The 27,322-nt window shown below is 44.9% G+C and overlaps 1 protein-coding gene across 9 annotated transcripts; it reads left to right on the top strand.

Annotated features, from left to right (window-relative positions):
- The first annotated feature begins 288 nt into the window (after positions 1–288).
- On the top strand, positions 289–27,167 carry LOC115184089 (ADP-ribosylation factor-like protein 13B). Of its 9 annotated transcripts, none has more exons than XR_003874186.1 (11): positions 289–954; positions 9,122–9,192; positions 9,600–9,705; positions 9,853–9,996; positions 13,940–14,045; positions 17,355–17,557; positions 18,811–18,931; positions 20,151–20,406; positions 24,325–24,393; positions 26,402–26,517; positions 26,651–27,167. XR_003874186.1 is itself a non-coding variant. In XM_029745073.1 (10 exons), exons 1-10 carry the CDS (start codon positions 896–898, stop codon positions 26,413–26,415), a joined length of 1,149 nt encoding a protein of 382 aa, XP_029600933.1. In that variant the 5' UTR covers positions 289–895; the 3' UTR covers positions 26,416–27,167. The 9 variants fall into 9 exon arrangements, 4 of the variants coding, with proteins under 4 accessions (XP_029600933.1, XP_029600932.1, XP_029600935.1 ...); XR_003874183.1 differs by having other exon boundaries at positions 26,121–26,528; positions 26,587–27,167; XR_003874185.1 differs by having other exon boundaries at positions 26,121–26,528; positions 26,835–26,965.
- Positions 27,168–27,322: the final 155 nt, after the last annotated feature.

Below are 27,322 nucleotides of genomic sequence, written 5' to 3'. Positions count from 1 at the left end.
TTTATTAGACCCATGTAGTTCCACACTTTGTCCACAGAACGTGCTGTTGCAGACGTTTACAGTAACAGTTGTCACTAGTTACCACAGCCACAAAGTTTTTTTTAAGTCTTCATTTAAGGTTAAACATAAGGTTAGCAGTGTGCTTAAGGTTATGTTTAACGCACCAGATATTAACAAATTGTAGGAATAGTCAGGGTTTAATTATAACTTTGCGGCTGTGGTAAGTAGTAACAACCACACAAAGAGGACGCCTGATTTCTCGGCCACTGATGATGACGCACACACGGCTCTGCAGCCATAGCAGCCGAAACACGACGGCGTAAACAAACAACGGATTCTCACTGAAGAGCTCTCCTTATGAAGGAATATTACCTTTTCTTTTTGAAATAGGGTTTTTGTTTTACCTGACACTTATCCCTAAAAATCCAGCTAGTACGGAAAACGAGCTACGGTCTCTAAGCAGCGCTTAAACGCTGACGTTAGCTAGTTGCATTGGATGCTAGCTAGGTTAGCTAACTAACGTTGGGCTAGTTAACGGTGTCTAGCCGCTATCTTTTGCAGTTTGTGAAAAGTACTAAACATAATAATAGTTTTCTAGTGTAGTTCAGCTAGGAAACTTACCTGCTAATGTTATTAGCTAGTTCTAGCTAACGTTACAAGCGGGCCAACGATTATTTGAGAGAAGCAACAAGTACACTTACTAGTACTGGCAGTAGCTAGTATTTTTACTTTGACAATCCAACGATGTCTAAGAAGGGCACTTGTATTGGCCCCTAGGCCTAACTCATGCATCTGTATGAGGATAATGAGCTGAAATGCCGACCAGAGGCATTTGATCCATTCAGAGTCGCTGCTACATGACTATTTTCCGCCGATTATCTGAGTTTGGACAGCAATGTTTAGTCTGATGGCGAATTGTTGCAACTGGTTGAAACGCTGGCGGCAGCCCGCAAGGTGAGTGGATGAAGTACCTGACTACTAGTTAGCTAACGGAAGTTAAAATGTCTGGTTATGTATTTAAATATTCACACTATTTTTGATTTATTGGCCATTTGATTTGTGAATGGGGTACCAGTGCTGCCAGCCAGTTCACCCCATGACAGAATCTGTGATTTCATAGAATGTCTTGTTCGCTATATTTATCACCCAACAGAGGTGTGTGTGTGTGGTATACAGCATGCTGCTGCTGGGTTACCAGGTAGTCATGTAACCAGTGACTAAGGTGCTAAACTACAGCTACTTTTAGCAGCTGTCACTCCTTAAAACTGCAGAAGTACCCCCCCTCTCTCCAGAGCTGGATTAAAAAGCCATAAACCCCAGGGCTGTTATTTTACATGTTCTATTTCATTCAGTTTGATTTCATGATATACCTTATTCTTATTATAAAATATATGTGTGTTGTTGACTGTGATAAAGGCACAGGATCATATGCAGTGTGTGAATTTCAAGTTTGGGGAAGCTTATTTTCACTTTAAAAATGCACCTTTTATTATAAAGCATTCCGTGCATCATAACATTTGCATACTGATGTAAGATAATGTTGACTATTAGATTGGATAGTCATAATTTAGGCTAATAATATAACCTAATCACTGTTGACAAAAAAACCCAAAAACCGTTCAATCCATGGCTGACAGTGTGGAGTAGGCCTCAGCTATAGGCCAGGGTTCCTGCAGTCTGCAGGTGGGTTTTATTTGGTCCCCCAAATTCTCAGATCATTTGTATTTATTTTTCTTTCTCCGTTGTTGGACATAAGACTGTAAAAACAGCAGGAAATCGGCTCCCAAGTCATTTGTATTTAAGGAATATGTTCCCGATATTATTCCCACCATAATAGAGACACACATGATCCTGTACAAATGGAAACCAGGTTTGAAATTATTATTTTAGTCAAACATTATATCTGTTTGGGCTTCTTGCAGTCAATTTTCAGTCTACAAATAATTTGTAATTATGTTCAGGCCATCCGCTACCAGGAAAAGAAATCGTCCCTCAGCTGAATCTCGTTGATGAACCCTGCTATAGGCTGTGTTTCTTCTTTCTTTGCAGGGGGATTATTTATTTTTTTCTTTGCTTTTTTATAAAAACATTTAATGTAATTCTACTACACTTTATTATGACTGGAGACATTAGTAGAATTTCTTCTCTACTTTTCAGACAGTCGCAACTCAACAATAAATCTGGCCATATTGCGCAACACCACCTTTTCCTCCCGACTGTAGGCAATGCCATTTTTAAAACAATCCACAACTTTCTTTTATTAAAGAAGCTAATGATCCTCTGTGGCCAAATCCCGCTTTAGTTGCCTATTTAGAAGTGTTGTATTTATTTCTGTATAGACAGGAGTAGGTTTAGTAACACAGTTGTTTGCAACCTCTCTCCGTTCCTCTGTCGTCCTCAAGCAGCTGTGAAGTTCTGTTCCTCTCTCTGCTTCTCCGCCCGAGCTTTGGGATGCAGCACCTCATTCCTTTATCTGCCAATCTTAATAACAAGAGGTTTAGATTAAATCAGATTTGTTCAGTTTTAGACTTTTATATTATTACACAACCCGTAAAGGGGCATTACACTCAAATGTTGAGTTTGTCAAATGTTTTCAAACCTCAAATGTTGTCTTATTTAATTTTTTATTTAACTTTATTTAACTAGGCAAGTCAGTTAAGAACAAATTCTTATTTTCAATGACGGCCTACCGGGGAACAGTGGGTTAACTGCCTTGTTCAGGGGCAGAACGACAGATTCTGTTGGAGCTAGAAACACAAGCATTTAGTTAGATATTACTGTACTGTTGGAGCTGGGAACACAAGCATTTAGTTAGATATTACTGTTGGAGCTGGGAACACAAGCATTTAGTTAGATATTACTGCACTGTTGGAGCTGGGAACACAAGCATTTAGTTAGATATTACTGCACTGTTGGAGCTGGGAACACAAGCATTTAGTTAGATATTACTGCACTGTTGGAGCTGGGAACACAAGCATTTAGTTAGATACTACTGTTGGAGCTGGGAACACAAGCATTTAGTTAGATACTACTGCACTGTTGGAGCTAGGAACACAAGCATTTAGTTAGATACTACTGTTGGAGCTGGGAACACAAGCATTTAGTTAGATATTACTGTACTGTTGGAGCTGGGAACACAAGCATTTAGTTAGATACTACTGCACTGTTGGAGCTAGAAACACAAGCATTTAGTTAGATACTACTGCACTGTTGGAGCTGGGAACACAAGCATTTAGTTAGATATTACTGTTGGAGCTAGAAACACAAGCATTTAGTTAGATATTACTGTTAGAGCTGGGAACACAAGCATTTAGTTAGATATTACTGTTAGAGCTGGGAACACAAGCATTTAGTTAGATATTACTGCACTGTTGGAGCTGGGAACACAAGCATTTAGTTAGATACTACTGTTGGAGCTAGAAACACAAGCATTTAGTTAGATATTACTGTTGGAGCTGGGAACACAAGCATTTAGTTAGATATTACTGCACTGTTGGAGCTGGGAACACAAGCATTTAGTTAGATACTACTGTTGGAGCTAGAAACACAAGCATTTAGTTAGATACTACTGTACTGTTGGAGCTGGGAACACAAGCATTTAGTTAGATATTACTGTACTGTTGGAGCTGGGAACACAAGCATTTAGTTAGATATTACTGTACTGTTGGAGCTGGGAACACAAGCATTTAGTTAGATACTACTGCACTGTTGGAGCTAGGAACACAAGCATTTAGTTAGATACTGCTGCACTGTTTGAGCTAGGAACACAAGCATTTAGTTAGATATTACTGCACTGTTGGAGCTGGGAACACAAGCATTTAGTTAGATATTACTGCACTGTTGGAGCTAGAAACACAAGCATTTAGTTAGATACTACTGTTGGAGCTAGAAACACAAGCATTTAGTTAGATATTACTGCACTGTTGGAGCTGGGAACACAAGCATTTAGTTAGATACTACTGTTGGAGCTAGAAACACAAGCATTTAGTTAGATACTACTGTACTGTTGGAGCTGGGAACACAAGCATTTAGTTAGATATTACTGCACTGTTGGAGCTGGGAACACAAGCATTTCACTACACCCTCATTAACATTTCTAAATATGTGTATGGACCAATAACATCTGTTAAATATGGACCAATAACATCTGTTAAATATGGACCAATAACATCTGTTAAATATGTGTATGGACCAATAACATTAGATTTGAGTATGTGACTGAGTACCACACACCTGTGTGGTAGGCTACACGGGCACGGCAGCCATGTTGTTTCCTCCTGGATGTTCTCCAGGCTCCGCTGTGTTGAGATGAAGGTACTTCCCAGTTAGTTACCACCTGCTGTCTAGTCCTGTGAGTCAGCCTGTCCTCGGTGGCCTGGGCTGCGTCCTAAATGGCTCCCTGGGCTGCGTCCTAAATGGCTCCCTGGGCTGCGTCCTAAATGGCTCCCTGGGCTGCGTCCTAAATGGCTCCCTGGGCTGCGTCCTAAATGGCTCCCTGGGCTGCGTCCTAAATGGCTCCCTGGGCTGCGTCCTAAATGGCTCCCTGGGCTCTGTTCAGAAGTAGTGCACTATATAGGGAATAGGATGTCATTTGGGCCTCAGGCCTGGAGTTAAGTGGTGTAGGACAGGTTTAAGGACAGGACTCTAGGTGTTTTATCAGAAGTTGTATAGGACAGGTTTAAGGACAGGACTCTAGGACAGGTTTAAGGACAGGACTCTAGGACAGGTTTAAGGACAGGACTCTAGGTGTTGTATCAGAAGTGGTATAGGACAGGTTTAAGGACATGACTCTAGGACAGGTTTAAGGACTCTAGGTGTTGTATCAGAAGTGGTGTAGGACAGGTTTAAGGACAGGACTCTAGGACAGGTTTAAGGACAGGACTCTAGGACAGGTTTAAGGACAGGACTCTAGGTGTTGTATCAGAAGTGGTATAGGACAGGTTTAAGGACAGGACTCTAGGACAGGTTTAAGGACTCTAGATGTTGTATCAGAAGTGGTGTAGGACAGGTTTAAGGACAGGACTCTAGGACAGGTTTAAGGACTCTAGATGTTGTATCAGAAGTGGCCTGGTCTCTGGCACCGCTGGTTCGCTCTTTGATTACCCCTGGGCTCTCTCCTAATTCCTCTTTCCTCGATCCCTCATGTCCGGACTCTTCGCCCCTCCACAAAATGCATTGGGGAAAAAATATCCAATATCCTGGTCCTCTCCACTCTGACCTTTTCTTTCTTTCAACGAGTTTTGAGAAGGAGGTGAGGAGGTGAGGAATCAAGGAAATATTAATTGTAAAAAAAACAAATCAGTTTTAAGAAAGAGCGTCAAGGAGGTGAGACAGCGACCCCCTCTGACGCTAAACAGGCAGAGTATCGTAAGAACACGTGTCCCACTGTAGAGAGATTTAAGGTAATCCCTAGCTAATCCTGCTGCTCTCTGGGCCTGGCCTGTACAGTGGGGGGGGGGGGGTGGTGTGTGTGTGTGTGTTATCCGTCATGGTGGCGTACTGTACATTGAGGGGACATGGTGTGGGTTTCTAGTTATTGTCCCTGAACGTCCGTCGGGTCAGTTGGTCTCTGGGTCTGGACTGGTTGAAGCTTCCACATGAAGTCGTCCTGGCTCCAGAGGACTGTCCGCTGGATAGTCTGCTTGATGTCCATACGGCGGAAGAGCCGCAGGCAAGGATTTCTACTCTTTGGTGTGTGTGTGTTTGTGTGTGTGTGTGTGTGTGTTGTCAGAATGTGACTGCGTGTTTTTTGGTTCTGTAAGCTTGTTGTTATTGGTCGTTTCCATGTGGAGGGTAAGACGTATGTTTATTTGGTCAGCTTGTGTGTGTGTGTGTGTTGTGGAAGTGTGTTCCATAGAAGAGGCACTTTTTGATGGAGGCTAGGTGTGTGTGTGTGTGTGTGTGTCTGTGTTTTTTTTTTTCTAACAAGAATGATGACTGGGTGACTTTTTATGCAATTTGTCTATTTTGATTTGGTGACACAGATAAGCTTTTTCCTGAGTAGAAAGGGTGGATTTAGGATCTAGACCTATTCATTGGATGGATGGAAGGAAGGAAGGAAGGAAGGAAGGAAGGCCCTGTGGGACACACTATTCAACAGCCAGTGAAATAGCACGGCGCGAAATACGAAACATCAAAAATCTCATCATTTCATTTTCTCAAACAATCAACTATTATACACCATTTTAAAGATAAGACTCTCGTTAATCTAACCACATTGTCCAATTTCAAAAAGGCTTTACAGCGAAAGAAAAACATTAGATTATGTTAGGAGAGTACATAGACACAAATAATCACACAGCCATTTTCCAAGCAAGGATATATGTCACATAAACCCAAACCACAGCTAAATGAAGCACTAACCTTTGACGATCTTCATCATATGACACTCCTTGGACCTCATGTTACACAATACATACATGTTTTGTTTGATAAAGTTCATATTTATATCCAAAAACATCATTTTACATTGGCGCGTGATGTTCAGATAATGTATTCCCACCAAAAACTTTCGGTGAATTTACAAAAATACTCATCATAAACATTGACAAAATACATAACAATTATTTAAAGAATTATAGATACAGAACTCCTTTATGCAATCGCTATGTCAGATTTTAAAATAGCTTTACGGAGAAAGCACATTTTTCAATATTCTGAGTACATAGCTCGCCATCACAGCAAGCTATGCAGACACCCGCCAAGTTCGGGGTCACCTAAACTCAGAATTAGTATTAGAAATATTCTCTTACCTTTGCTGATCTTCGTCAGAATGCACTCCCAGGTCTGCTACTTCCACAAGAAATGTTGTTTTTGTTCGAAATAATCCATATTTATGTCCAAATACCTCCGTTTTGTTCGTGCGTACAGAGCACTTATCCAAAGGCATAACGCGCGAGCGCGGAACCAGAGAAGAAAAGTCCAAATGTTCCATTACCGTCCTTAGAAGCATGTCAAACGCTGTTTAAAACGAATCTTTATGGTATTTTTAATGTAAAAATGCGATAATATTCCAACCGGACAATAGCGTATTCATTCAAGGAGAAAAAGAAGGAACAGCGGGACCGCACATATCCAATCCCTTTGTCCCCAGGCAGTCCACTGAGTGACTGAGCTCCTATACTCTGCCCGGATACAGGAGACGGATGAAACAACTTTCTGAAGGCTTTTGCCAGCCAATGGAAGCCTTAGGAAGTGCAACGTGACCCCACAGACACTGTAGTTTCGAAAGGGACTAGAAAGAAGAACTACAATTCTCAGATCCTCCACTTCCTGGTTGAATTTTTCCTCAGGTTTTTGCCTGCCATATGAGTTCTGTTATACTCACAGACACCATTCAAACAGTTTTAGAAACTTCAGAGTGTTTTCTATCCAAATCTACTAATAATATGCATATTCTAGTTTCTGGGCAAGAGTAGTAACCAGATTAATGTGGGTACGTTTTTCATCCGGCCGTGAAAATACTGCCCCCTATACCTTAAGAAGTTAAGGAATGACTCAAAGGTGTTGGATAAGTCTGTTTACTCTGCCTCACTGTCTGTGTACATCCATAGACTTACCTAGCTGTTCAACGTGATTATGGACAGAGTGCTGACTCACCCTCTCTGTGGTAATGTCCCTGTGGTGTTAGCCCTGGGCAGCCCTAAGGTAGAGGGGGAAGGAGCTGTATTAGTGGCCTGGGCAGCCCTAAGGTAGAGGGGGGAAGGAGCTGTATTAGTGGCCTGGGCAGCCCTAAGGTAGAGGGGGGAAGGAGCTGTATTAGTGGCCTGGGCAGCCCTAAGGTAGAGGGGGGAAGGAGCTGTATTAGTGGCCTGGGCAGCCCAAGGTAGAGGGGAGGAAGGAGCTGTATTAGTGGCCTGGGCAGCCCAAGGTAGAGGGGAGGAAGGAGCTGTATTAGTGGCCTGGGCAGCCCTAAGGTAGAGGGGGGAAGGAGCTGTATTAGTGGCCTGGGCAGCCCTAAGGTAGAGGGGGGAAGGAGCTGTATTAGTGGCCTGGGCAGCCCTAAGGTAGAGGGGAGGAAGGAGCTGTATTAGTGGCCTGGGCAGCCCTAAGGTAGAGGGGGGAAGGAGCTGTATTAGTGGCCTGGGCAGCCCTAAGGTAGAGGGGGGAAGGAGCTGTATTAGTGGCCTGGGCAGCCCTAAGGTAGAGGGGAGGAAGGAGCTGTATTAGTGGCCTGGGCAGCCCTAAGGTAGAGGGGGGAAGGAGCTGTATTAGTGGCCTGGGCAGCCCTAAGGTAGAGGGGAGGAAGGAGCTGTATTAGTGGCCTGGGCTGCCCTAAGGTAGAGGGGAGGAAGGAGCTGTATTAGTGGCCTGGGCAGCCCTAAGGTAGAGGGGGGAAGGAGCTGTATTAGTGGCCTGGGCAGCCCTAAGGTAGAGGGGGGAAGGAGCTGTATTAGTGGCCTGGGCAGCCCTAAGGTAGAGGGGGGAAGGAGCTGTATTAGTGGCCCGGGCAGCCCTAAGGTAGAGGAAGGGGGGGGGGAGCTGTATTAGTGGCCTGGGCTGCTGGCTAAGCCCCTCTTACACCTTAACCAGTAACATCTGAAGGACAGGTGGAGGTGAGGGCAGTACCTGTCTGCCTGCCTGACCGATGCATTAGGCTAATATCAGATTATTCATCCTTTCTGTTTGGAGACTGGCGTTGAATGTTCAATGCTTTCTTTGGAAGTGGCTCAAGCTATAAAATCAATATGCATTTATTTAAACTAGGCAAGTCAGTTAAGAACAAATTCTTATTTTCAATGACGGCCTAGGAACAGTGGGTTAACTGCCTTGTTCAGGGGGCAGAACGACAGATTTTTACCTTGTCAGCTCGGCAGGTTCGATCTTGCAACCTTTCGGTTACTAGTCCAACGCTCTAACCACTAGGCTACCTGCTGGTTACTAGTCCAACGCTCTAACCACTAGGCTACCCTGCCGCCCCAAATATGTCTTGCTTACTAATGTTGTTCTCTATGCTTTATAGAAGGGACACGTCATGAGTCACATGACATATTGTAGAGTACCCCCCCTCCCTTGTGAATATTGTTCCTATCATTTTCCTGCATGTCTCTCTCCTACCACACCTCCATTTGAGTCCCTGAGTCATCTCTGTCGTAATCCATCTTCTCTGTGGTGTTTTTAGGAAAATAACACTGGTGATGGTTGGACTTGACAACGCTGGGAAGACTGCTACAGTACGCGGCATCCAGGGAGGTCAGTGTGTCGTCTTGCATTTTACATTTTAGTCATTTAGCAGACGCTCTTATCCAGAGCGACTTACAGTAGTGAATACATACATTTCATGCATTTTTTTTTTATATATATATATATATATATATATATATTTTTTTTTTTGTACTGGCCCCCCGTGGGAATCGAACCCACAACCCTGGCGTTGTAAACACCATGCTCTACCAACTGAGCCACAGGGAAGACATCTTGACTCTGAATCACTCACTCCCTATCCTACTTTATTAGAAATGTCAAATGTGTTTTTTTGGGGGGGGCTCGTTCTCTTCGTCGCTGAACGTGTGTGTGTGTGTGTGTGTGTGTGTGTGTGTGTGTGTGTGTGTGTGTGTGTGTGTGTGTGTGTGTGTGTGTGTGTGTGTGTTCCATCACAGAGAGCCCAGAGGACGTTGCCCCTACAGTAGGCTTCTCCAAGGTGGATCTGAAGCAGGGGAAGTTTGAGGTTACCATCTTTGACCTGGGCGGAGGAAAGAGGATCAGGTCTTTTATACTCGTTGTCTTTCTGACACTCAACACCTGCACTTTCCGGCCCCTGATTCTGCTGATAGGACTATTTTAAACAAAGGTGTCTACTTGCAGTGTCTGTGATAAGAGTCTGCTAAATGACTCCAATGTAAATGTGCTCAGGGGCATCTGGAAGAACTACTACAGCGAGTCGTACGGGGTGGTGTTCGTGGTGGACTCCAGTGATGTCCAGAGGATCCAGGAGACCAGGGACACCATGGCTGAGGTCCTGCGACACCCTCGCATCGCTGGGAAACCTGTCCTAGTGTGAGTCACTCTGTCTGAGCTCTAAACCTGGCCTAGTGAGTTACTGTCTGAGCTCTAAACCTGGCCTAGTGTGAGTTACTGTCTGAGCTCTAAACCTGGCCTAGTGCGAGTTACTGTCTGTCTGAGCTCTAAACCTGGCCTAGTGCGAGTTACTGTCTGTCTGAGCTCTAAACCTGGCCTAGTGTGAGTTACTGTCTGTCTGAGCTCTAAACCTGGCCCAGTGTGAGTTACTGTCTGTCTGAGCTCTAAACCTGGCCTAGTGTGAGTTACTGTCTGTCTGAGCTCTAAACCTGGCCTAGTGTGAGTTACTGTCTGTCTGAGCTCTAAACCTGGCCTAGTGCGAGTTACTGTCTGTCTGTGAGCTCTAAACCTGGCCTAGTGCGAGTTACTGTCTGTCTGTGAGCTCTAAACCTGGCCTAGTGTGAGTTACTGTCTGTCTAAACTCTAAACCTGGCCTAGTGTGAGTTACTGTCTGTCTAAACTCTAAACCTGGCTTAGTGTGAGCTTCTGTCTGTCTGAGCTCTAAACCTGGCCTAGTGTGAGTTACTGTCTGTCTGAGCTCTAAACCTGGCCTAGTGTGAGTTACTGTCTGAGCTCTAAACCTGGCCTAGTGCGAGTTACTGTCTGTCTGAGCTCTAAACCTGGCCTAGTGTGAGTCACTCTGTCTGTCTGAGCTCTAAACCTGGCCTAGTGTGAGTTACTGTCTGTCTGAGCTCTAAACCTGGCCTAGTGTGAGTTACTGTCTGTCTGTGAGCTCTAAACCTGGCCTAGTGCGAGTTACTGTCTGTCTGTGAGCTCTAAACCTGGCCTAGTGCGAGTTACTGTCTGTCTGTGAGCTCTAAACCTGGCCTAGTGCGAGTTACTGTCTGTCTGTGAGCTCTAAACCTGACCTAGAGTGAGTTACTGTCTGTCTAAACTCTAAACCTGGCCTAGTGTGAGTTACTGTCTGTCTGAGCTCTAAACCTGGCCTAGTGTGAGTTACTGTCTGTCTAAGCTCTAAACCTGGCCTAGTGTGAGTTACTGTCTGTCTAAGCTCTAAACCTGGCCCAGTGTGAGTTACTGTCTGTCTAAGCTCTAAACCTGGCCCAGTGTGAGTTACTGTCTGTCTGAGCTCTAAACCTGGCCCAGTGTGAGTTACTGTCTGTCTGAGCTCTAAACCTGGCCTAGTGTGAGTTACTGTCTGTCTGAGCTCTAAATCTGGCCTAGTGTGAGTTACTGTCTGTCTGAGCTCTAAACCTGGCCTAGTGTGAGTTACTGTCTGAGCTCTAAACCTGGCCCAGTGTGAGTTACTGTCTGTCTGAGCTCTAAACCTGGCCTAGTGTGAGTTACTGTCTGAGCTCTAAACCTGGCCCAGTGTGAGTTACTGTCTGTCTGAGCTCTAAACCTGGCCTAGTGTGAGTTACTGTCTGTCTGAGCTCTAAACCTGGCCTAGTGTGAGTTACTGTCTGAGCTCTAAACCTGGCCTAGTGTGAGTTACTGTCTGTCTGAGCTCTAAACCTGGCCTAGTGTGAGTTACTGTCTGTCTGAGCTCTAAACCTGGCCTAGTGCGAGTTACTGTCTGTCTGTGAGCTCTAAACCTGGCCTAGTGCGAGTTACTGTCTGTCTGTGAGCTCTAAACCTGGCCTAGTGTGAGTTACTGTCTGTCTAAACTCTAAACCTGGCCTAGTGTGAGTTACTGTCTGTCTAAACTCTAAACCTGGCTTAGTGTGAGCTTCTGTCTGTCTGAGCTCTAAACCTGGCCTAGTGTGAGTTACTGTCTGTCTGAGCTCTAAACCTGGCCTAGTGTGAGTTACTGTCTGAGCTCTAAACCTGGCCTAGTGCGAGTTACTGTCTGTCTGAGCTCTAAACCTGGCCTAGTGTGAGTCACTCTGTCTGTCTGAGCTCTAAACCTGGCCTAGTGTGAGTTACTGTCTGTCTGAGCTCTAAACCTGGCCTAGTGTGAGTTACTGTCTGTCTGTGAGCTCTAAACCTGGCCTAGTGCGAGTTACTGTCTGTCTGTGAGCTCTAAACCTGGCCTAGTGCGAGTTACTGTCTGTCTGTGAGCTCTAAACCTGGCCTAGTGCGAGTTACTGTCTGTCTGTGAGCTCTAAACCTGACCTAGAGTGAGTTACTGTCTGTCTAAACTCTAAACCTGGCCTAGTGTGAGTTACTGTCTGTCTGAGCTCTAAACCTGGCCTAGTGTGAGTTACTGTCTGTCTAAGCTCTAAACCTGGCCTAGTGTGAGTTACTGTCTGTCTAAGCTCTAAACCTGGCCCAGTGTGAGTTACTGTCTGTCTAAGCTCTAAACCTGGCCCAGTGTGAGTTACTGTCTGTCTGAGCTCTAAACCTGGCCCAGTGTGAGTTACTGTCTGTCTGAGCTCTAAACCTGGCCTAGTGTGAGTTACTGTCTGTCTGAGCTCTAAATCTGGCCTAGTGTGAGTTACTGTCTGTCTGAGCTCTAAACCTGGCCTAGTGTGAGTTACTGTCTGAGCTCTAAACCTGGCCCAGTGTGAGTTACTGTCTGTCTGAGCTCTAAACCTGGCCTAGTGTGAGTTACTGTCTGAGCTCTAAACCTGGCCCAGTGTGAGTTACTGTCTGTCTGAGCTCTAAACCTGGCCTAGTGTGAGTTACTGTCTGTCTGAGCTCTAAACCTGGCCTAGTGTGAGTTACTGTCTGAGCTCTAAACCTGGCCTAGTGTGAGTTACTGTCTGTCTGAGCTCTAAACCTGGCCTAGTGTGAGTTACTGTCTGTCTGAGCTCTAAATCTGGCCTAGTGTGAGTTACTGTCTGAGCTCTAAACCTGGCCTAGTGTGAGTTACTGTCTGTCTGAGCTCTAAACCTGGCCTAGTGTGAGTTACTGTCTGTCTGAGCTCTAAACCTGGCCCAGTGTGAGTTAGTTACTGTCTGTCTGAGCTCTAAACCTGGCCCAGTGTGAGTTACTGTCTGTCTGAGCTCTAAACCTGGCCTAGTATGAGTTACTGTCTGTCTGAGCTCTAAACCTGGCCTAGTGTGAGTTACTGTCTGTCTGAGCTCTAAACCTGGCCTAGTGTGAGTTACTGTCTGTCTGAGCTCTAAACCTGGCCTAGTGTGAGTTACTGTCTGTCTGAGCTCTAAACCTGGCCTAGTGTGAGTTACTGTCTGTCTGAGCTCTAAACCTGGCCCAGTGTGAGTTACTGTCTGAGCTCTAAACCTGGCCCAGTGTGAGTTACTGTCTGTCTGAGCTCTAAACCTGGCCTAGTGTGAGTTACTGTCTGAGCTCTAAACCTGGCCTAGTGTGAGTTACTGTCTGTCTGAGCTCTAAATCTGGCCTAGTGTGAGTTACTGTCTGAGCTCTAAACCTGGCCTAGTGTGAGTTACTGTCTGTCTGAGCTCTAAACCTGGCCTAGTGTGAATGACAGACAGACAGACAGACAGACAGACAGACAGACAGACAGACAGACAGACAGACAGACAGACAGACAGACTGTCTGTCTGTCTGTCTGTCTGTCTGTCTGTCTGTTTCTTTTTAAAGTAGGGTATTATATTCTATACAACATATTGGGAAAGCGAATTAATGTTAGCAGGAATCCAACTATAATTCCATTTCCCTGACTGGCAGCGTTTGATCATGAAGTGTCTCCTCCCACACCGTATGTTTCTGTCACACACACACACACACACACACACCCTCCTGGGGACCTAAAATGTATTTATATTCAAAATAATCTATTTTCCTCAACCTTAACCTGTAACCACTAACCTCGTACCCTAATTCTAAGCCTTATTGTAACCCTAAACCTTCTAAGCTTAAAATTGGGACGAGGGAGAATTTTTTTCCTTGTTTTACTATCCTTGTCGGGGCTTTCTGAGATTGTAGGTCCCCACAACGATAGAAGAACCAACACACACACACACACACACACACACACCACCCCACCACCTGCATTCTGACACCTGTTTCTGACATATCCCTGTCGGCTCCACAGATTGGCTAACAAGCAGGATCGGGACGGGGCATTGGCTGAGGCAGACATCATCGAGAACCTGTCATTGGAGAAGCTCGTGAACGAGAACAAGTGTCTCTGTCAGATCGTGAGTGATGCTGTGGTTTGTCTCTCAATACTTCACCTGTAGTAACTGCAGTACTGTGGCTATGAGGCTGTACCTTGTTATACTCCACCTGTAGTACTGTGGCTATGAGACTGTTATACTCCACCTGCAGTACTGTGGCTATGAGGCTGTAGTAACTGCAGTACTGTGGCTATGAGACTGTTATACTCCACCTGCAGTACTGTGGCTATGAGGCTGTAGTAACTGCAGTACTGTGGCTATGAGGCTGTACCTTGTTATACTCCCCCTGCAGTACTGTGGCTATGAGACTGTAGTAACTGCAGTACTGTGGCTATGAGGCTGTAGTAACTGCAGTACTGTGGCTATGAGGCTGTAGTAACTGTAGTACTGTGGCTATGAGGCTGTACCTTGTTATACTCCCCCTGTAGTACTGTGGCTATGAGGCTGTAGTAACTGCAGTACTGTGGCTATGAGGCTGTACCTTGTTATACTCCACCTGCAGTACTGTGGCTATGAGGCTGTACCTTGTTATACTCCCCCTGCAGTACTGTGGCTATGAGGCTGTAGTAACTGCAGTACTGTGGCTATGAGGCTGTAGTAACTGCAGTACTGTGGCTATGAGGCTGTACCTTGTTATACTCCACCTGTAGTACTGTGGCTATGAGACTGTTATACTCCACCTGCAGTACTGTGGCTATGAGGCTGTACCTTGTTATACTCCCCCTGTAGTACTGTGGCTATGAGGCTGTAGTAACTGTAGTACTGTGGCTATGAGGCTGTAGTAACTGCAGTACTGTGGCTATGAGGCTGTAGTAACTGTAGTACTGTGGCTATGAGGCTGTACCTTGTTATACTCCCCCTGCAGTACTGTGGCTATGAGGCTGTAGTAACTGTAGTACTGTGGCTATGAGGCTGTAGTAACTGCAGTACTGTGGCTATGAGGCTGTAGTAACTGCAGTACTGTGGCTATGAGGCTGTAGTAACTGTAGTACTGTGGCTATGAGACTGTTATACTCCACCTGCAGTACTGTGGCTATGAGGCTGTAGTAACTGCAGTACTGTGGCTATGAGGCTGTAGTAACTGTAGTACTGTGGCTATGAGACTGTTATACTCCACCTGTAGTACTGTGGCTATGAGACTGTTATACTCCCCCTGCAGTACTGTGGCTATGAGGCTGTTATACTCCCCCTGCAGTACTGTGGCTATGAGGCTGTTATACTCCCCCTGTAGTACTGTGGCTATGAGGCTGTAGTAACTGTAGTACTGTGGCTATGAGGCTGTAGTAACTGTAGTACTGTGGCTATGAGGCTGTAGTAACTGTAGTACTGTGGCTATGAGGCTGTACCTTGTTATACTCCCCCTGTAGTACTGTGGCTATGAGGCTGTAGTAACTGCAGTACTGTGGCTATGAGGCTGTACCTTGTTATACTCCCCCTGCAGTACTGTGGCTATGAGGCTGTAGTAACTGCAGTACTGTGGCTATGAGGCTGTAGTAACTGCAGTACTGTGGCTATGAGGCTATACCTTGTTATACTCCCCCTGCAGTACTGTGGCTATGAGGCTGTACCTTGTTATACTCCCCCTGCAGTACTGTGGCTATGAGGCTGTAGTAACTGCAGTACTGTGGCTATGAGGCTGTAGTAACTGTAGTACTGTGGCTATGAGACTGTTATACTCCACCTGTAGTACTGTGGCTATGAGACTGTTATACTCCCCCTGCAGTACTGTGGCTATGAGGCTGTTATACTCCCCCTGCAGTACTGTGGCAATGAGGCTGTAGTAACTGTAGTACTGTGGCTATGAGGCTGTAGTAACTGTAGTACTGTGGCTATGAGACTGTACCTTGTTATACTCCACCTGCAGTACTGTGGCTATGAGGCTGTAGTAACTGTAGTACTGTGGCTATGAGGCTGTAGTAACTGCAGTACTGTGGCTATGAGGCTGTAGTAACTGCAGTACTGTGGCAATGAGGCTGTACCTTGTTATACTCCCCCTGCAGTACTGTGGCTATGAGGCTGTACGTTGTTATACTCCCCCTGCAGTACTGTGGCTATGAGGCTGTAGTAACTGTAGTACTGTGGCTATGAGGCTGTAGTAACTGTAGTACTGTGGCTATGAGACTGTACCTTGTTATACTCCCCCTGCAGTACTGTGGCTATGAGGCTGTAGTAACTGTAGTACTGTGGCTATGAGGCTGTAGTAACTGTAGTACTGTGGCTATGAGGCTGTAGTAACTGCAGTACTGTGGCTATGAGGCTATACCTTGTTATACTCCCCCTGCAGTACTGTGGCTATGAGGCTGTAGTAACTGCAGTACTGTGGCTATGAGGCTGTAGTAACTGTAGTACTGTGGCTATGAGGCTGTAGTAACTGTAGTACTGTGGCTATGAGGCTGGACCTTGTTATACTCCCCCTGCAGTACTGTGGCTATGAGGCTGTAGTAACTGCAGTACTGTGGCTATGAGGCTGTAGTAACTGTAGTACTGTGGCTATGAGGCTGGACCTTGTTATACTCCCCCTGTAGTACTGTGGCTATGAGGCTGTAGTAACTGCAGTACTGTGGCTATGAGGCTGTACCTTGTTATACTCCACCTGTAGTACTGTGGCTATGAGGCTGTACCTTGTTATACTTCACCTGCAGTACTGTGGCTATGAGGCTGTAGTAACTGCAGTACTGTGGCTATGAGGCTGTAGTAACTGTAGTACTGTGGCTATGAGGCTGTACCTTGTTATACTCCACCTGCAGTACTGTGGCTATGAGGCTGTAGTAACTGCAGTACTGTGGCTATGAGGCTGTAGTAACTGTAGTACTGTGGCTATGAGGCTGTACCTTGTTATACTCCCCCTGCAGTACTGTGGCTATGAGGCTGTAGTAACTGTAGTACTGTGGCTATGAGACTGTACCTTGTTATACTCCACCTGCAGTACTGTGGCTATGAGGCTGTAGTAACTGCAGTACTGTGGCTATGAGGCTGTAGTAACTGCAGTACTGTGGCTATGAGGCTGTACCTTGTTATACTCCCCCTGCAGTACTGTGGCTATGAGGCTGTACCTTGTTATACTCCACCTGCAGTACTGTGGCTATGAGGCTGTAGTAACTGTAGTACTGTGGCTATGAGGCTGTATGTTGTTGCAGCTGGTCAGGATTGTATGTTCTTCATACATTTATATTAGCAAAGAGTTCCTCCAGGTTTCAACAATAACCCCCCGTGTTGTTCTCCATCTTGTGAGAATAGCTGTCTGATAAAATATGAGTTAATAAATCAAATGTTGTGTGACATGAAATCCTCTCTGTCTCTCTAGCCGTCTGACTTCCTGTTTGTTTTCAGGAGCCGTGTTCTGCTGTTCTGGCCTGTGGTAAGAAGGGGGACAAGTCCATCAAGAACGGACTCAACTGGCTGCTCAACAACATAGCTAAAGACTACGACGCCATCTCTGAACGCGTCCATCAGGACACGGCCGAACAGAGAGCTCAGGAGGAACAGGAGAAGAAGGAGAGACAGGAGAGAGTACGGAGGATACGGGAGGAGAGGTGAGGAGGAGGAGGAGGAGGAGGAGAGAGGAACTTTACTGACTTTACAATGCCCCTGGGGACTTTGTGTTGCAGTATCATGTACATGTTTAAAATGGCAGTTAAGAAACAGAGCAGGGACAATACAGTAGACATTAGGAGAGATATCCACCTTAGAGACGGGATCATTAACCAGCTGATAAGGAGAGATATCCATCTTAGTGACAGGATCATTAACCAGCTGATTAGGAGAGATATCCATCTTAGTGACAGGATCATTAACCAGCTGATTAGGGATCATTAACCAGCTGATTAGGGATCATTAACCAGCTGATTAGGAGAGATATCCATCTTAGTGACAGGATCATTAAACCAGCTGATTAGGAGAGATATCCACCTTAGAGACAGGATCATTAACCAGCTGATTAGGAGAGATATCCACCTTAGTGACAGGATCATTAACCAGCTGATTAGGAGAGATATCCACCTTAGTGACAGGATCATTAACCAGCTGATTAGGAGAGATATCCACCTTAGAGACAGGATCATTAACCAGCTGATTAGGAGAGATATCCACCTTAGAGACAGGATCATTAACCAGCTGATTAGGAGAGATATCCACCTTAGTGACAGGATCATTAACCAGCTGATTAGGAGAGATATCCACCTTAGTGACAGGATCATTAACCAGCTGATTAGGAGAGATATCCACCTTAGAGACAGGATCATTAACCAGCTGATTAGGAGAGATATCCACCTTAGTGACAGGATCATTAACCAGCTGATTAGGAGAGATATCCACCTTAGAGACGGGATCATTAACCAGCTGATAAGGAGAGATATCCATCTTAGTGACAGGATCATTAACCAGCTGATTAGGAGAGATATCCATCTTAGTGACAGGATCATTAACCAGCTGATTAGGGATCATTAACCAGCTGATTAGGAGAGATATCCATCTTAGTGACAGGATCATTAAACCAGCTGATTAGGAGAGATATCCACCTTAGAGACAGGATCATTAACCAGCTGATTAGGAGAGATATCCACCTTAGTGACAGGATCATTAACCAGCTGATTAGGAGAGATATCCACCTTAGTGACAGGATCATTAACCAGCTGATTAGGAGAGATATCCACCTTAGTGACAGGATCATTAACCAGCTGAATTTTAGGCTGTCATTGAAAATATAATTATTTCTTAACTGACTTGCCTAGTTACATTTTAGGTAAAAAATAACAACAAAAAAGTCCTTTTGTTTCCCTGTTCCCAGAGACCGTCAGGAGAAAGAGGAGGCGGAGAGGGAGGGACGGACACTGCAGGAGGAGGAGGAGGAGACCGACGACACCACCATACCCAGCCCCTTCCAGCCAATAGGCAACGTCCTCAATGAGGTGTGGAATACACTGGGCCAATCAGCATCACTTTTGTTGATTTGTTTTTGAAATGGCACCCTATGTAGTGCACTAGTTTTGACCAGAACCCTATGTGTCGTTGTAGTGCCCCCTTTAGGGAATAGGGTGCCATTTGAGCCGCACAGTCAATGGGTTGGGTGTTTCCATCTGTATTAATGCCATGGGGTGTATCCTTCTGTATTAATGCCATGGGGTGTTTCCATCTGTATTAATCCCATGGGGTGTTTCCATCTGTATTAATGCCATGGGGTGGTTCCATCTGTATTAATGCCATGGGGTGGTTCCATCTGTATTAATGCCATGCGGTGTTTCCATCTGTATTAATGCCATGGGGTGTTTCCATCTGTATTAATGCCATGGGGTGTTTCCATCTGTATTAATGCCATGGGGTGTTTCCATCTGTATTAATGCCATGGGGTGTTTCCATCTGTATTAATGCCATGGGGTGTTTCCATCTGTATTAATGCCATGGTGTGTTTCCATCTGTATTAATGCCATGGTGTGTTTCCATCTGTATTAATGCCATGGGGTGGTTCCATCTGTATTAATGCCATGGGGTGGTTCCATCTGTATTAATGCCATGGGGTGGTTCCATCTGTATTAATGCTATGGGGTGTTTCCATCTGTATTAATGCCATGGGGTGTTTCCATCTGTATTAATGCCATGCGGTGTTTCCATCTGTATTAATGCCATGCGGTGTTTCCATCTGTATTAATGCCATGGGGTGTTTCCATCTGTATTAATGCCATGGGGTGTTTCCATCTGTATTAATCCCATGGGGTGTTTTCCATCTGTATTAATGCCATGGGGTGTTTCCATCTGTATTAATGCCATGGGGTGTATCCATCTGTATTAATGCCATGGGGTGTTTCCATCTGTATTAATGCCATGGGGTGTTTCCATCTGTATTAATGCCATGGGGTGTTTCCATCTGTATTAATGCCATGGGGTGTTTCCATCTGTATTAATGCCATGGGGTGTTTCCATCTGTATTAATCCCATGGGGTGTTTCCATCTGTATTAATGCCATGGGGTGTTTCCATCTGTATTAATGCCATGGGGTGTATCCATCTGTATTAATGCCACGGGGTGTTTCCATCTGTATTAATGCCACGGGGTGGTTCCATCTGTATTAATGCCACGGGGTGGTTCCATCTGTATTAATGGGTGTGTTCAATGTGTGTTCCATCCATGCAGAATGAAGACAAGCTGAAGAAGAGACAGACAGGAGGGCAGGGGGGAGGTGCCAACGATGCGAGCGAAGGAAGGCAGGAGGAGGAGGAGGAGGAGGAAGAGGACAGCGAGAGACAGACTCCAGAGAGCGGTGCAGTATCAGTGGAGCAGACTAAGAAGAAGACGAGTAAACTGAGACTGAAGAGGAAACACAGAGTGGACCCTCTGAGGACGGAGGAGACAGCGGCCCCTGAGAGCCCCACACCTCCACCACTTCCTGGTGAGAGCCCCACACCTCCACCACTTCCTGGTGAGAGCCCCACACCTCCACCACTTCCTGGTGAGAGAGACACACCTCCACCACTACCTGGTGAGAGAGACACACCTCCACCACTACCTGGTGAGAGACACACACCTCCACCACTACCTGGTGAGAGAGACACACCTCCACCACTACCTGGTGAGAGAGACACACCTCCACCACTTCCTGGTGAGAGAGACACCTCCACCACTACCTGGTGAGAGAGACACACCTCCACCACTACCTGGTGAGAGAGACACACCTCCACCACTTCCTGGTGAGAGAGACACACCTCCACCACTACCTGGTGAGAGAGACACACCTCCACCACTACCTGGTGAGAGACACACACCTCCACCACTTCCTGGTGAGAGACACACACCTCCACCACTTCCTGGTGAGAGAGACACCCCTCCACCACTTCCTGGTGAGAGAGACACCCCTCCACCACTTCCTGGTGAGAGAGACACCCCTCCACCACTTCCTGGTGAGAGAGACACCTCCACCACTACCTGGTGAGAGAGACACACCTCCACCACTTCCTGGTGAGAGAGACACACACCTCCACCACTACCTGGTGAGAGAGACACACACCTCCACCACTTCCTGGTGAGAGAGACACACACCTCCACCACTTCCTGGTGAGAGAGACACACACCTCCACCACTTCCTGGTGAGACAGACACACACCTCCACCACTTCCTGGTGAGAGAGACACACACCTCCACCACTTCCTGGTGAGAGAGACACACACCTCCACCACTTCCTGGTGAGAGAGACACACTTTTAATCCTGACGTAGGTGTGGCTGACCAATGACTGGGCTGGAAAACAGTTTAATCTATTTAGTTGTTATAGAGGGATGGACTACTACTAATAATCTATTTAGTTGTTATAGTGGGATGGACTACTACTAATAATCTATTTAGTTGTTATAGAGGGATGGACTACTACTAATAATCTATTTAGTTGTTATAGAGGGATGGACTACTACTAATAATCTATTTAGTTGTTATAGAGGGATGGACTACTACTAATAATCTATTTAGTTGTTATAGAGGGATGGACTACTACTAATAATCTATTTAGTTGTTATAGTGGGATGGACTACTACTAATAATCTATTTAGTTGTTATAGAGGGATGGACTACTACTAATAATCTATTTAGTTGTTATAGTGGGATGGACTACTACTAATAATCTATTTAGTTGTTATAGTGGGATGGACTACTACTAATAATCTATTTAGTTGTTATAGAGGGATGGACTACTACTAATAATCTATTTAGTTGTTATAGTGGGATGGACTACTACTAATAATCTATTTAGTTGTTATAGAGGGATGGACTACTACTAATAATCTATTTAGTTGTTATAGAGGGATGGACTACTACTAATAATCTATATAGTTGTTATAGTGGGATGGACTACTACTAATAATCTATTTAGTTGTTATAGTGGGATGGACTACTACTAATAATCTATTTAGTTGTTATAGTGGGATGGACTACTACTAATAATCTATTTAGTTGTTGTTATAGTGGGATGGACTACTACTAATAATCTATTTAGTTGTTGTTATAGTGGGATGGACTACTACTAATAATCTATTTAGTTGTTGTTATAGTGGGATGGACTACTACTAATAATCTATTTAGTTGTTGTTATAGTGGGATGGACTACTACTAATAATCTATTTAGTTGTTGTTATAGTGGGATGGACTACTACTAATAATCTATTTAGTTGTTGTTATAGTGGGATGGACTACTACTAATAATCTATTTAGTTGTTGTTATAGTGGGATGGACTACTACTAATAATCTATTTAGTTGTTGTTATAGTGGGATGGACTACTACTAATAATCTATTTAGTTGTTGTTATAGAGGGATGGGCTACTACTAATAATCTATTTAGTTGTTATAGTGGGATGGACTACTACTAATAATCTATTTAGTTGTTGTTATAGTGGGATGGACTACTACTAATAATCTATTTAGTTGTTATAGTGGGATGGACTACTACTAATAATCTATTTAGTTGTTATAGTGGGATGGACTACTACTAATAATCTATATAGTTGTTATAGTGGGATGGACTACTACTAATAATCTATTTAGTTGTTGTTATAGTGGGATGGACTACTACTAATAATCTATTTAGTTGTTATAGTGGGATGGACTACTACTAATAATCTATTTAGTTGTTGTTATAGTGGGATGGACTACTACTAATAATCTATTTAGTTGTTGTTATAGTGGGATGGACTACTACTAATAATCTATTTAGTTGTTATAGAGGGATGGACTACTACTAATAATCTATTTAGTTGTTATAGTGGGATGGACTACTACTAATAATCTATTTAGTTGTTGTTATAGTGGGATGGACTACTACTAATAATCTATTTAGTTGTTGTTATAGTGGGATGGACTACTACTAATAATCTATTTAGTTGTTATAGTGGGATGGACTACTACTAATAATCTATTTAGTTGTAGTTATAGTGGGATGGACTACTACTAATAATCTATTTAGTTGTTATAGTGGGATGGACTACTACTAATAATCTATTTAGTTGTAGTTATAGTGGGATGGACTACTACTAATAATCTATTTAGTTGTAGTTATAGTGGGATGGACTACTACTAATAATCTATTTAGTTGTTATAGAGAGATGGACTACTACTAATAATCTATTTAGTTGTTATAGAGGGATGGACTACTACTAATAATCTATTTAGTTGTTATAGTGGGATGGACTACTACTAATAATCTATTTAGTTGTTATAGAGGGATGGACTACTACTAATAATCTATTTAGTTGTTATAGTGGGATGGACTACTACTAATAATCTATTTAGTTGTTATAGTGGGATGGACTACTACTAATAATCTATTTAGTTGTTATAGAGGGATGGACTACTACTAATAATCTATTTAGTTGTTATAGAGGGATGGACTACTACTAATAATCTATTTAGTTGTTATAGAGGGATGGACTACTACTAATAATCTATTTAGTTGTTATAGTGGGATGGACTACTACTAATAATCTATTTAGTTGTTATAGTGGGATGGACTACTACTAATAATCTATTTAGTTGTTATAGTGGGATGGACTACTACTAATAATCTATTTAGTTGTTATAGAGATGGACTACTACTAATAATCTATTTAGTTGTTATAGTGGGATGGACTACTACTAATAATCTATTTAGTTGTTATAGAGAGATGGACTACTACTAATAATCTATTTAGTTGTTGTTATAGTGGGATGGACTACTACTAATAATCTATTTAGTTGTTGTTATAGTGGGATGGACTACTACTAATAATCTATTTAGTTGTTGTTATAGTGGGATGGACTACTACTAATAATCTAGTTGTTGTTATAGTGGGATGGACTACTACTAATAATCTATTTAGTTGTTGTTATAGTGGGATGGACTACTACTAATAATCTATTTAGTTGTTGTTATAGTGGGATGGACTACTACTAATCATGTTGTTGTGTTGTTATAGTGGGATGGGCTACTACTAATAATCTATTTAGTTGTTATAGTGGGATGGACTACTACTAATAATCTATTTAGTTGTTATAGTGGGATGGACTACTACTAATAATCTATTTAGTTGTAGTTATAGTGGGATGGACTACTACTAATAATCTATTTAGTTGTTATAGAGGGATGGACTACTACTAATAATCTATTTAGTTGTTATAGTGGGATGGACTACTACTAATAATCTATTTAGTTGTTGTTATAGTGGGATGGACTACTACTAATAATCTATTTAGTTGTTGTTATAGTGGGATGGACTACTACTAATAATCTATTTAGTTGTTGTTATAGTGGGATGGACTACTACTAATCATGTTGTTGTGTTGTTATAGTGGGATGGGCTACACCCATAATGTCCAGGCTTCCCAAGCTGGAGCCTCTTGGCGACAGGAGTTGTTCTGGTAATGATGTTTACAGTGAAACTCCACCACCACTCCACTGCTGTATGTTAACCACTAACTAACCACTAACTAACTACTAACTAACCATCTGTCTGTTCGTCATCTAGTAGCCTGTTCATGTTATGCTGCTGTTCTTCCTCTTTCACTAACAGCTGATGTCTCTTATTCCATGACTTCATTTCCTCTCTGTCTACAGAGCATGTTAAACAACACTGACCCCATTTCCTCTCTGTCTACAGAGCATGTTAAACAACACTGACCCCATTTCCTCTCTGTCTACAGAGCATGTTAAACAACACTGACCCCATTTCCTCTCTCTGTCTACAGAGCATGTTAAACACTGACCCCATTTCCTCTCTGTCTACAGAGCATGTTAAACAACACTGACCCCATTTCCTCTCTGTCTACAGAGCATGTTAAACAACACTGACCCCATTTCCTCTCTCTGTCTACAGAGCATGTTAAACAACACTGACCCCATTTCCTCTCTGTCTACAGAGCATGTTAAACAACACTGACCCCATTTCCTCTCTCTGTCTACAGAGCATGTTAAACCACACTGACCCCATTTCCTCTCTCTGTCTACAGAGCATGTTAAACCACACTGACCCCATTTCCTCTCTCTGTCTACAGAGCATGTTTAACAACACTGACCCCATTTCCTCTCTGTCTACAGAGCATGTTAAACAACACTGACCCCATTTCCCCTCTCTGTCTACAGAGCATGTTAAACAACACTGACCCCATTTCCTCTCTGTCTACAGAGCATGTTAAACAACACTGACCCCATTTCCTCTCTGTCTACAGAGCATGTTAAACACTGACCCCATTTCCTCTCTGTCTACAGAGCATGTTAAACACTGACCCCATTTCCTCTCTGTCTACAGAGCATGTTAAACACCGCTGATGTCGTCTGAAAACGTATTTTAATTGTCTGTGTTCTCTGTCTGATGGAAGTTGGATGAAATCTCTCTGTTGATCCTACACTACGTCCTACATGCCACCTGTGTCCTGTCCCTTCAGTCAGTGTCTGTTACGTGCTTCAGGTCATCTTGTTGAATGGGCTGTTTATATTTGACCATGTACAGGAAGTTGTCAGAACACATTTCTGTCATGCTGTGTTTTTTTTTATTTCAGCTAACAGAAACCAGTAGCCAGCCTTACATAGATGTAGCTAATTTAGTCCTGTCTCCTCCTCCTCTCTCTCTTCCTCCTCTCTCTTCCTCCTCTCTCTTCCTCCTCTCTCTCTTCCTCTTCCTCTTTCTTCCTCCTCCTCCTCTTTCTTCCTCCTCCTCCTCTCTCTTCCTCCTCCTCCTCCTCTCCTCCTCTCTCTTCCTCCTCCTCCTCTCTCTTCCTCCTCCTCCTCTCTCTTCCTCCTCCTCCTCTTCCTCCTCCTCCTCCTCTTCCTCCTCCTCCTCCTCTTCCTCCTCCTCCTCTCTCTCTTCCTCCTCCTCCTCTCTCTTCCTCTTTCTTCCTCTCTTCCTCTTCCTCTTTCTTCCTCCTCCTCCTCTCTCTTCCTCCTCCTCCTCTCTCTTCCTCCTCCTCCTCTCTCTTCCTCCTCCTCTCTCTTCCTCCTCCTCCTCTCTTCCTCCTCCTCTCTCTTTCTTCCTCCTCCTCTCTCTTCCTCCTCCTCCTCCTCCTCCTCTCCTCCTCCTCTCTCTTCCTCCTCTCTCTTCCTCCTCCTCTCTTCCTCGTCCTCTCTCTTCCTCCTCCTCTCTCTCTTTCAGAGTTCTTCGGCAAGCCCCTCCCCCCCGTGGCCAACCGTCAACAACGACCTAACAGCGACACTCACGATGTCATATCCTAGCCCCTCCCCTCCACCAGGCTACTCATTTCCTACCTGATTGGTTGTTCCAACCCCAAGCCCCACCTTCAATTCAAAACAACATTATTTGTCCTCTTAAGGCAATTTTATTAGGCTTTGACCCCTGACCCCTAATCTTTTTATTAGGCTTTGACCCTGACCCCTCACCACCCAAATCACAGTTTCTTTGGTTTCTTTTCAAAGTACGTGCTGTATAGAGGTCTACAGACTTCGCCTGCTGAGAAGATGCTCCCAAGACCAAGGAACCAACGCCACCGTCGTCCTCGAGCTCACAGGACCACGATGGTGGAGCGGACTGGGTGGGCCCTGGGTGGGCCCTGGAGAGAGACGGAGGATGACTGGGTGGGCCCTGGGTGGGCCCTGGAGAGAGAGACGGAGGATGACTGGGTGGGCCCTGGGTGGGCCCTGGAGAGAGAGACGGAGGATGACTGGGTGGGCCCTGGAGAGACGGAGGATGACTGGGTGGGCCCTGGGTGGGCCCTGGAGAGAGACGGAGGATAACTGGGTGGGCCCTGGAGAGACGGAGGATAACTGGGTGGGCCCTGGAGAGAGAGACGGAGGATGACTGGGTGGGCCCTGGAGAGAGAGACGGAGGATGACTGGGTGGGCCCTGGAGAGAGAGAGACGGAGGATGACTGGGTGGGCCCTGGATGGGCCCTGGAGAGAGAGAGACGGAGGATGACTGGGTGGGCCCTGGGTGGGCCCTGGAGAGAGACGGAGGATAACTGGGTGGGCCCTGGAGAGAGAGACGGAGGATGACTGGGTGGGCCCTGGGTGGGCCCTGGAGAGAGAGATGGAGGATGACTGGGTGGGCCCTGGAGAGAGAGACGGAGGATGACTGGGTGGGCCCTGGAGAGAGAGATGGAGGATGACTGGGTGGGCCCTGGGTGGGCCCTGGAGAGAGAGACGGAGGATGACTGGGTGGGCCCTGGAGAGAGACGGAGGATAACTGGGTGGGCCCTGGAGAGAGAGACGGAGGATGACTGGGTGGGCCCTGGAGAGAGAGACAGAGGATGACTGGGTGGGCCCTGGGTGGGCCCTGGAGAGAGAGACGGAGGATGACTGGGTGGGCCCTGGGTGGGCCCTGGAGAGAGATGGAGGATG

The sequence above is a fragment of the Salmo trutta genome, unplaced genomic scaffold, assembly GCF_901001165.1.
Source record: "Salmo trutta unplaced genomic scaffold, fSalTru1.1, whole genome shotgun sequence".
Lineage (NCBI taxonomy): Eukaryota > Metazoa > Chordata > Actinopteri > Salmoniformes > Salmonidae > Salmo > Salmo trutta.
The sequence above is the reverse complement of the archived record's forward strand: the minus strand, read 5'-3'. Positions and strand labels throughout refer to the sequence as shown.

What these genes read in the sequence shown, in the direction of transcription:
- LOC115184089 (XM_029745072.1), top strand. Translation starts at nt 896, where the DNA reads ATGTTTAGTCTGATGGCGAATTGTTGCAACTGGTTGAAACGCTGGCGG. An exon ending in ACAAGTGTCTCTGTCAGATC is followed by an intron (nt 14,046 to 17,354) that starts GTGAGTGATGCT and finishes GTTTGTTTTCAG; the next exon opens with GAGCCGTGTTCTGCTGTTCT. An exon ending in CGGAGGATACGGGAGGAGAG is followed by an intron (nt 17,558 to 18,810) that starts GTGAGGAGGAGG and finishes CCCTGTTCCCAG; the next exon opens with AGACCGTCAGGAGAAAGAGG.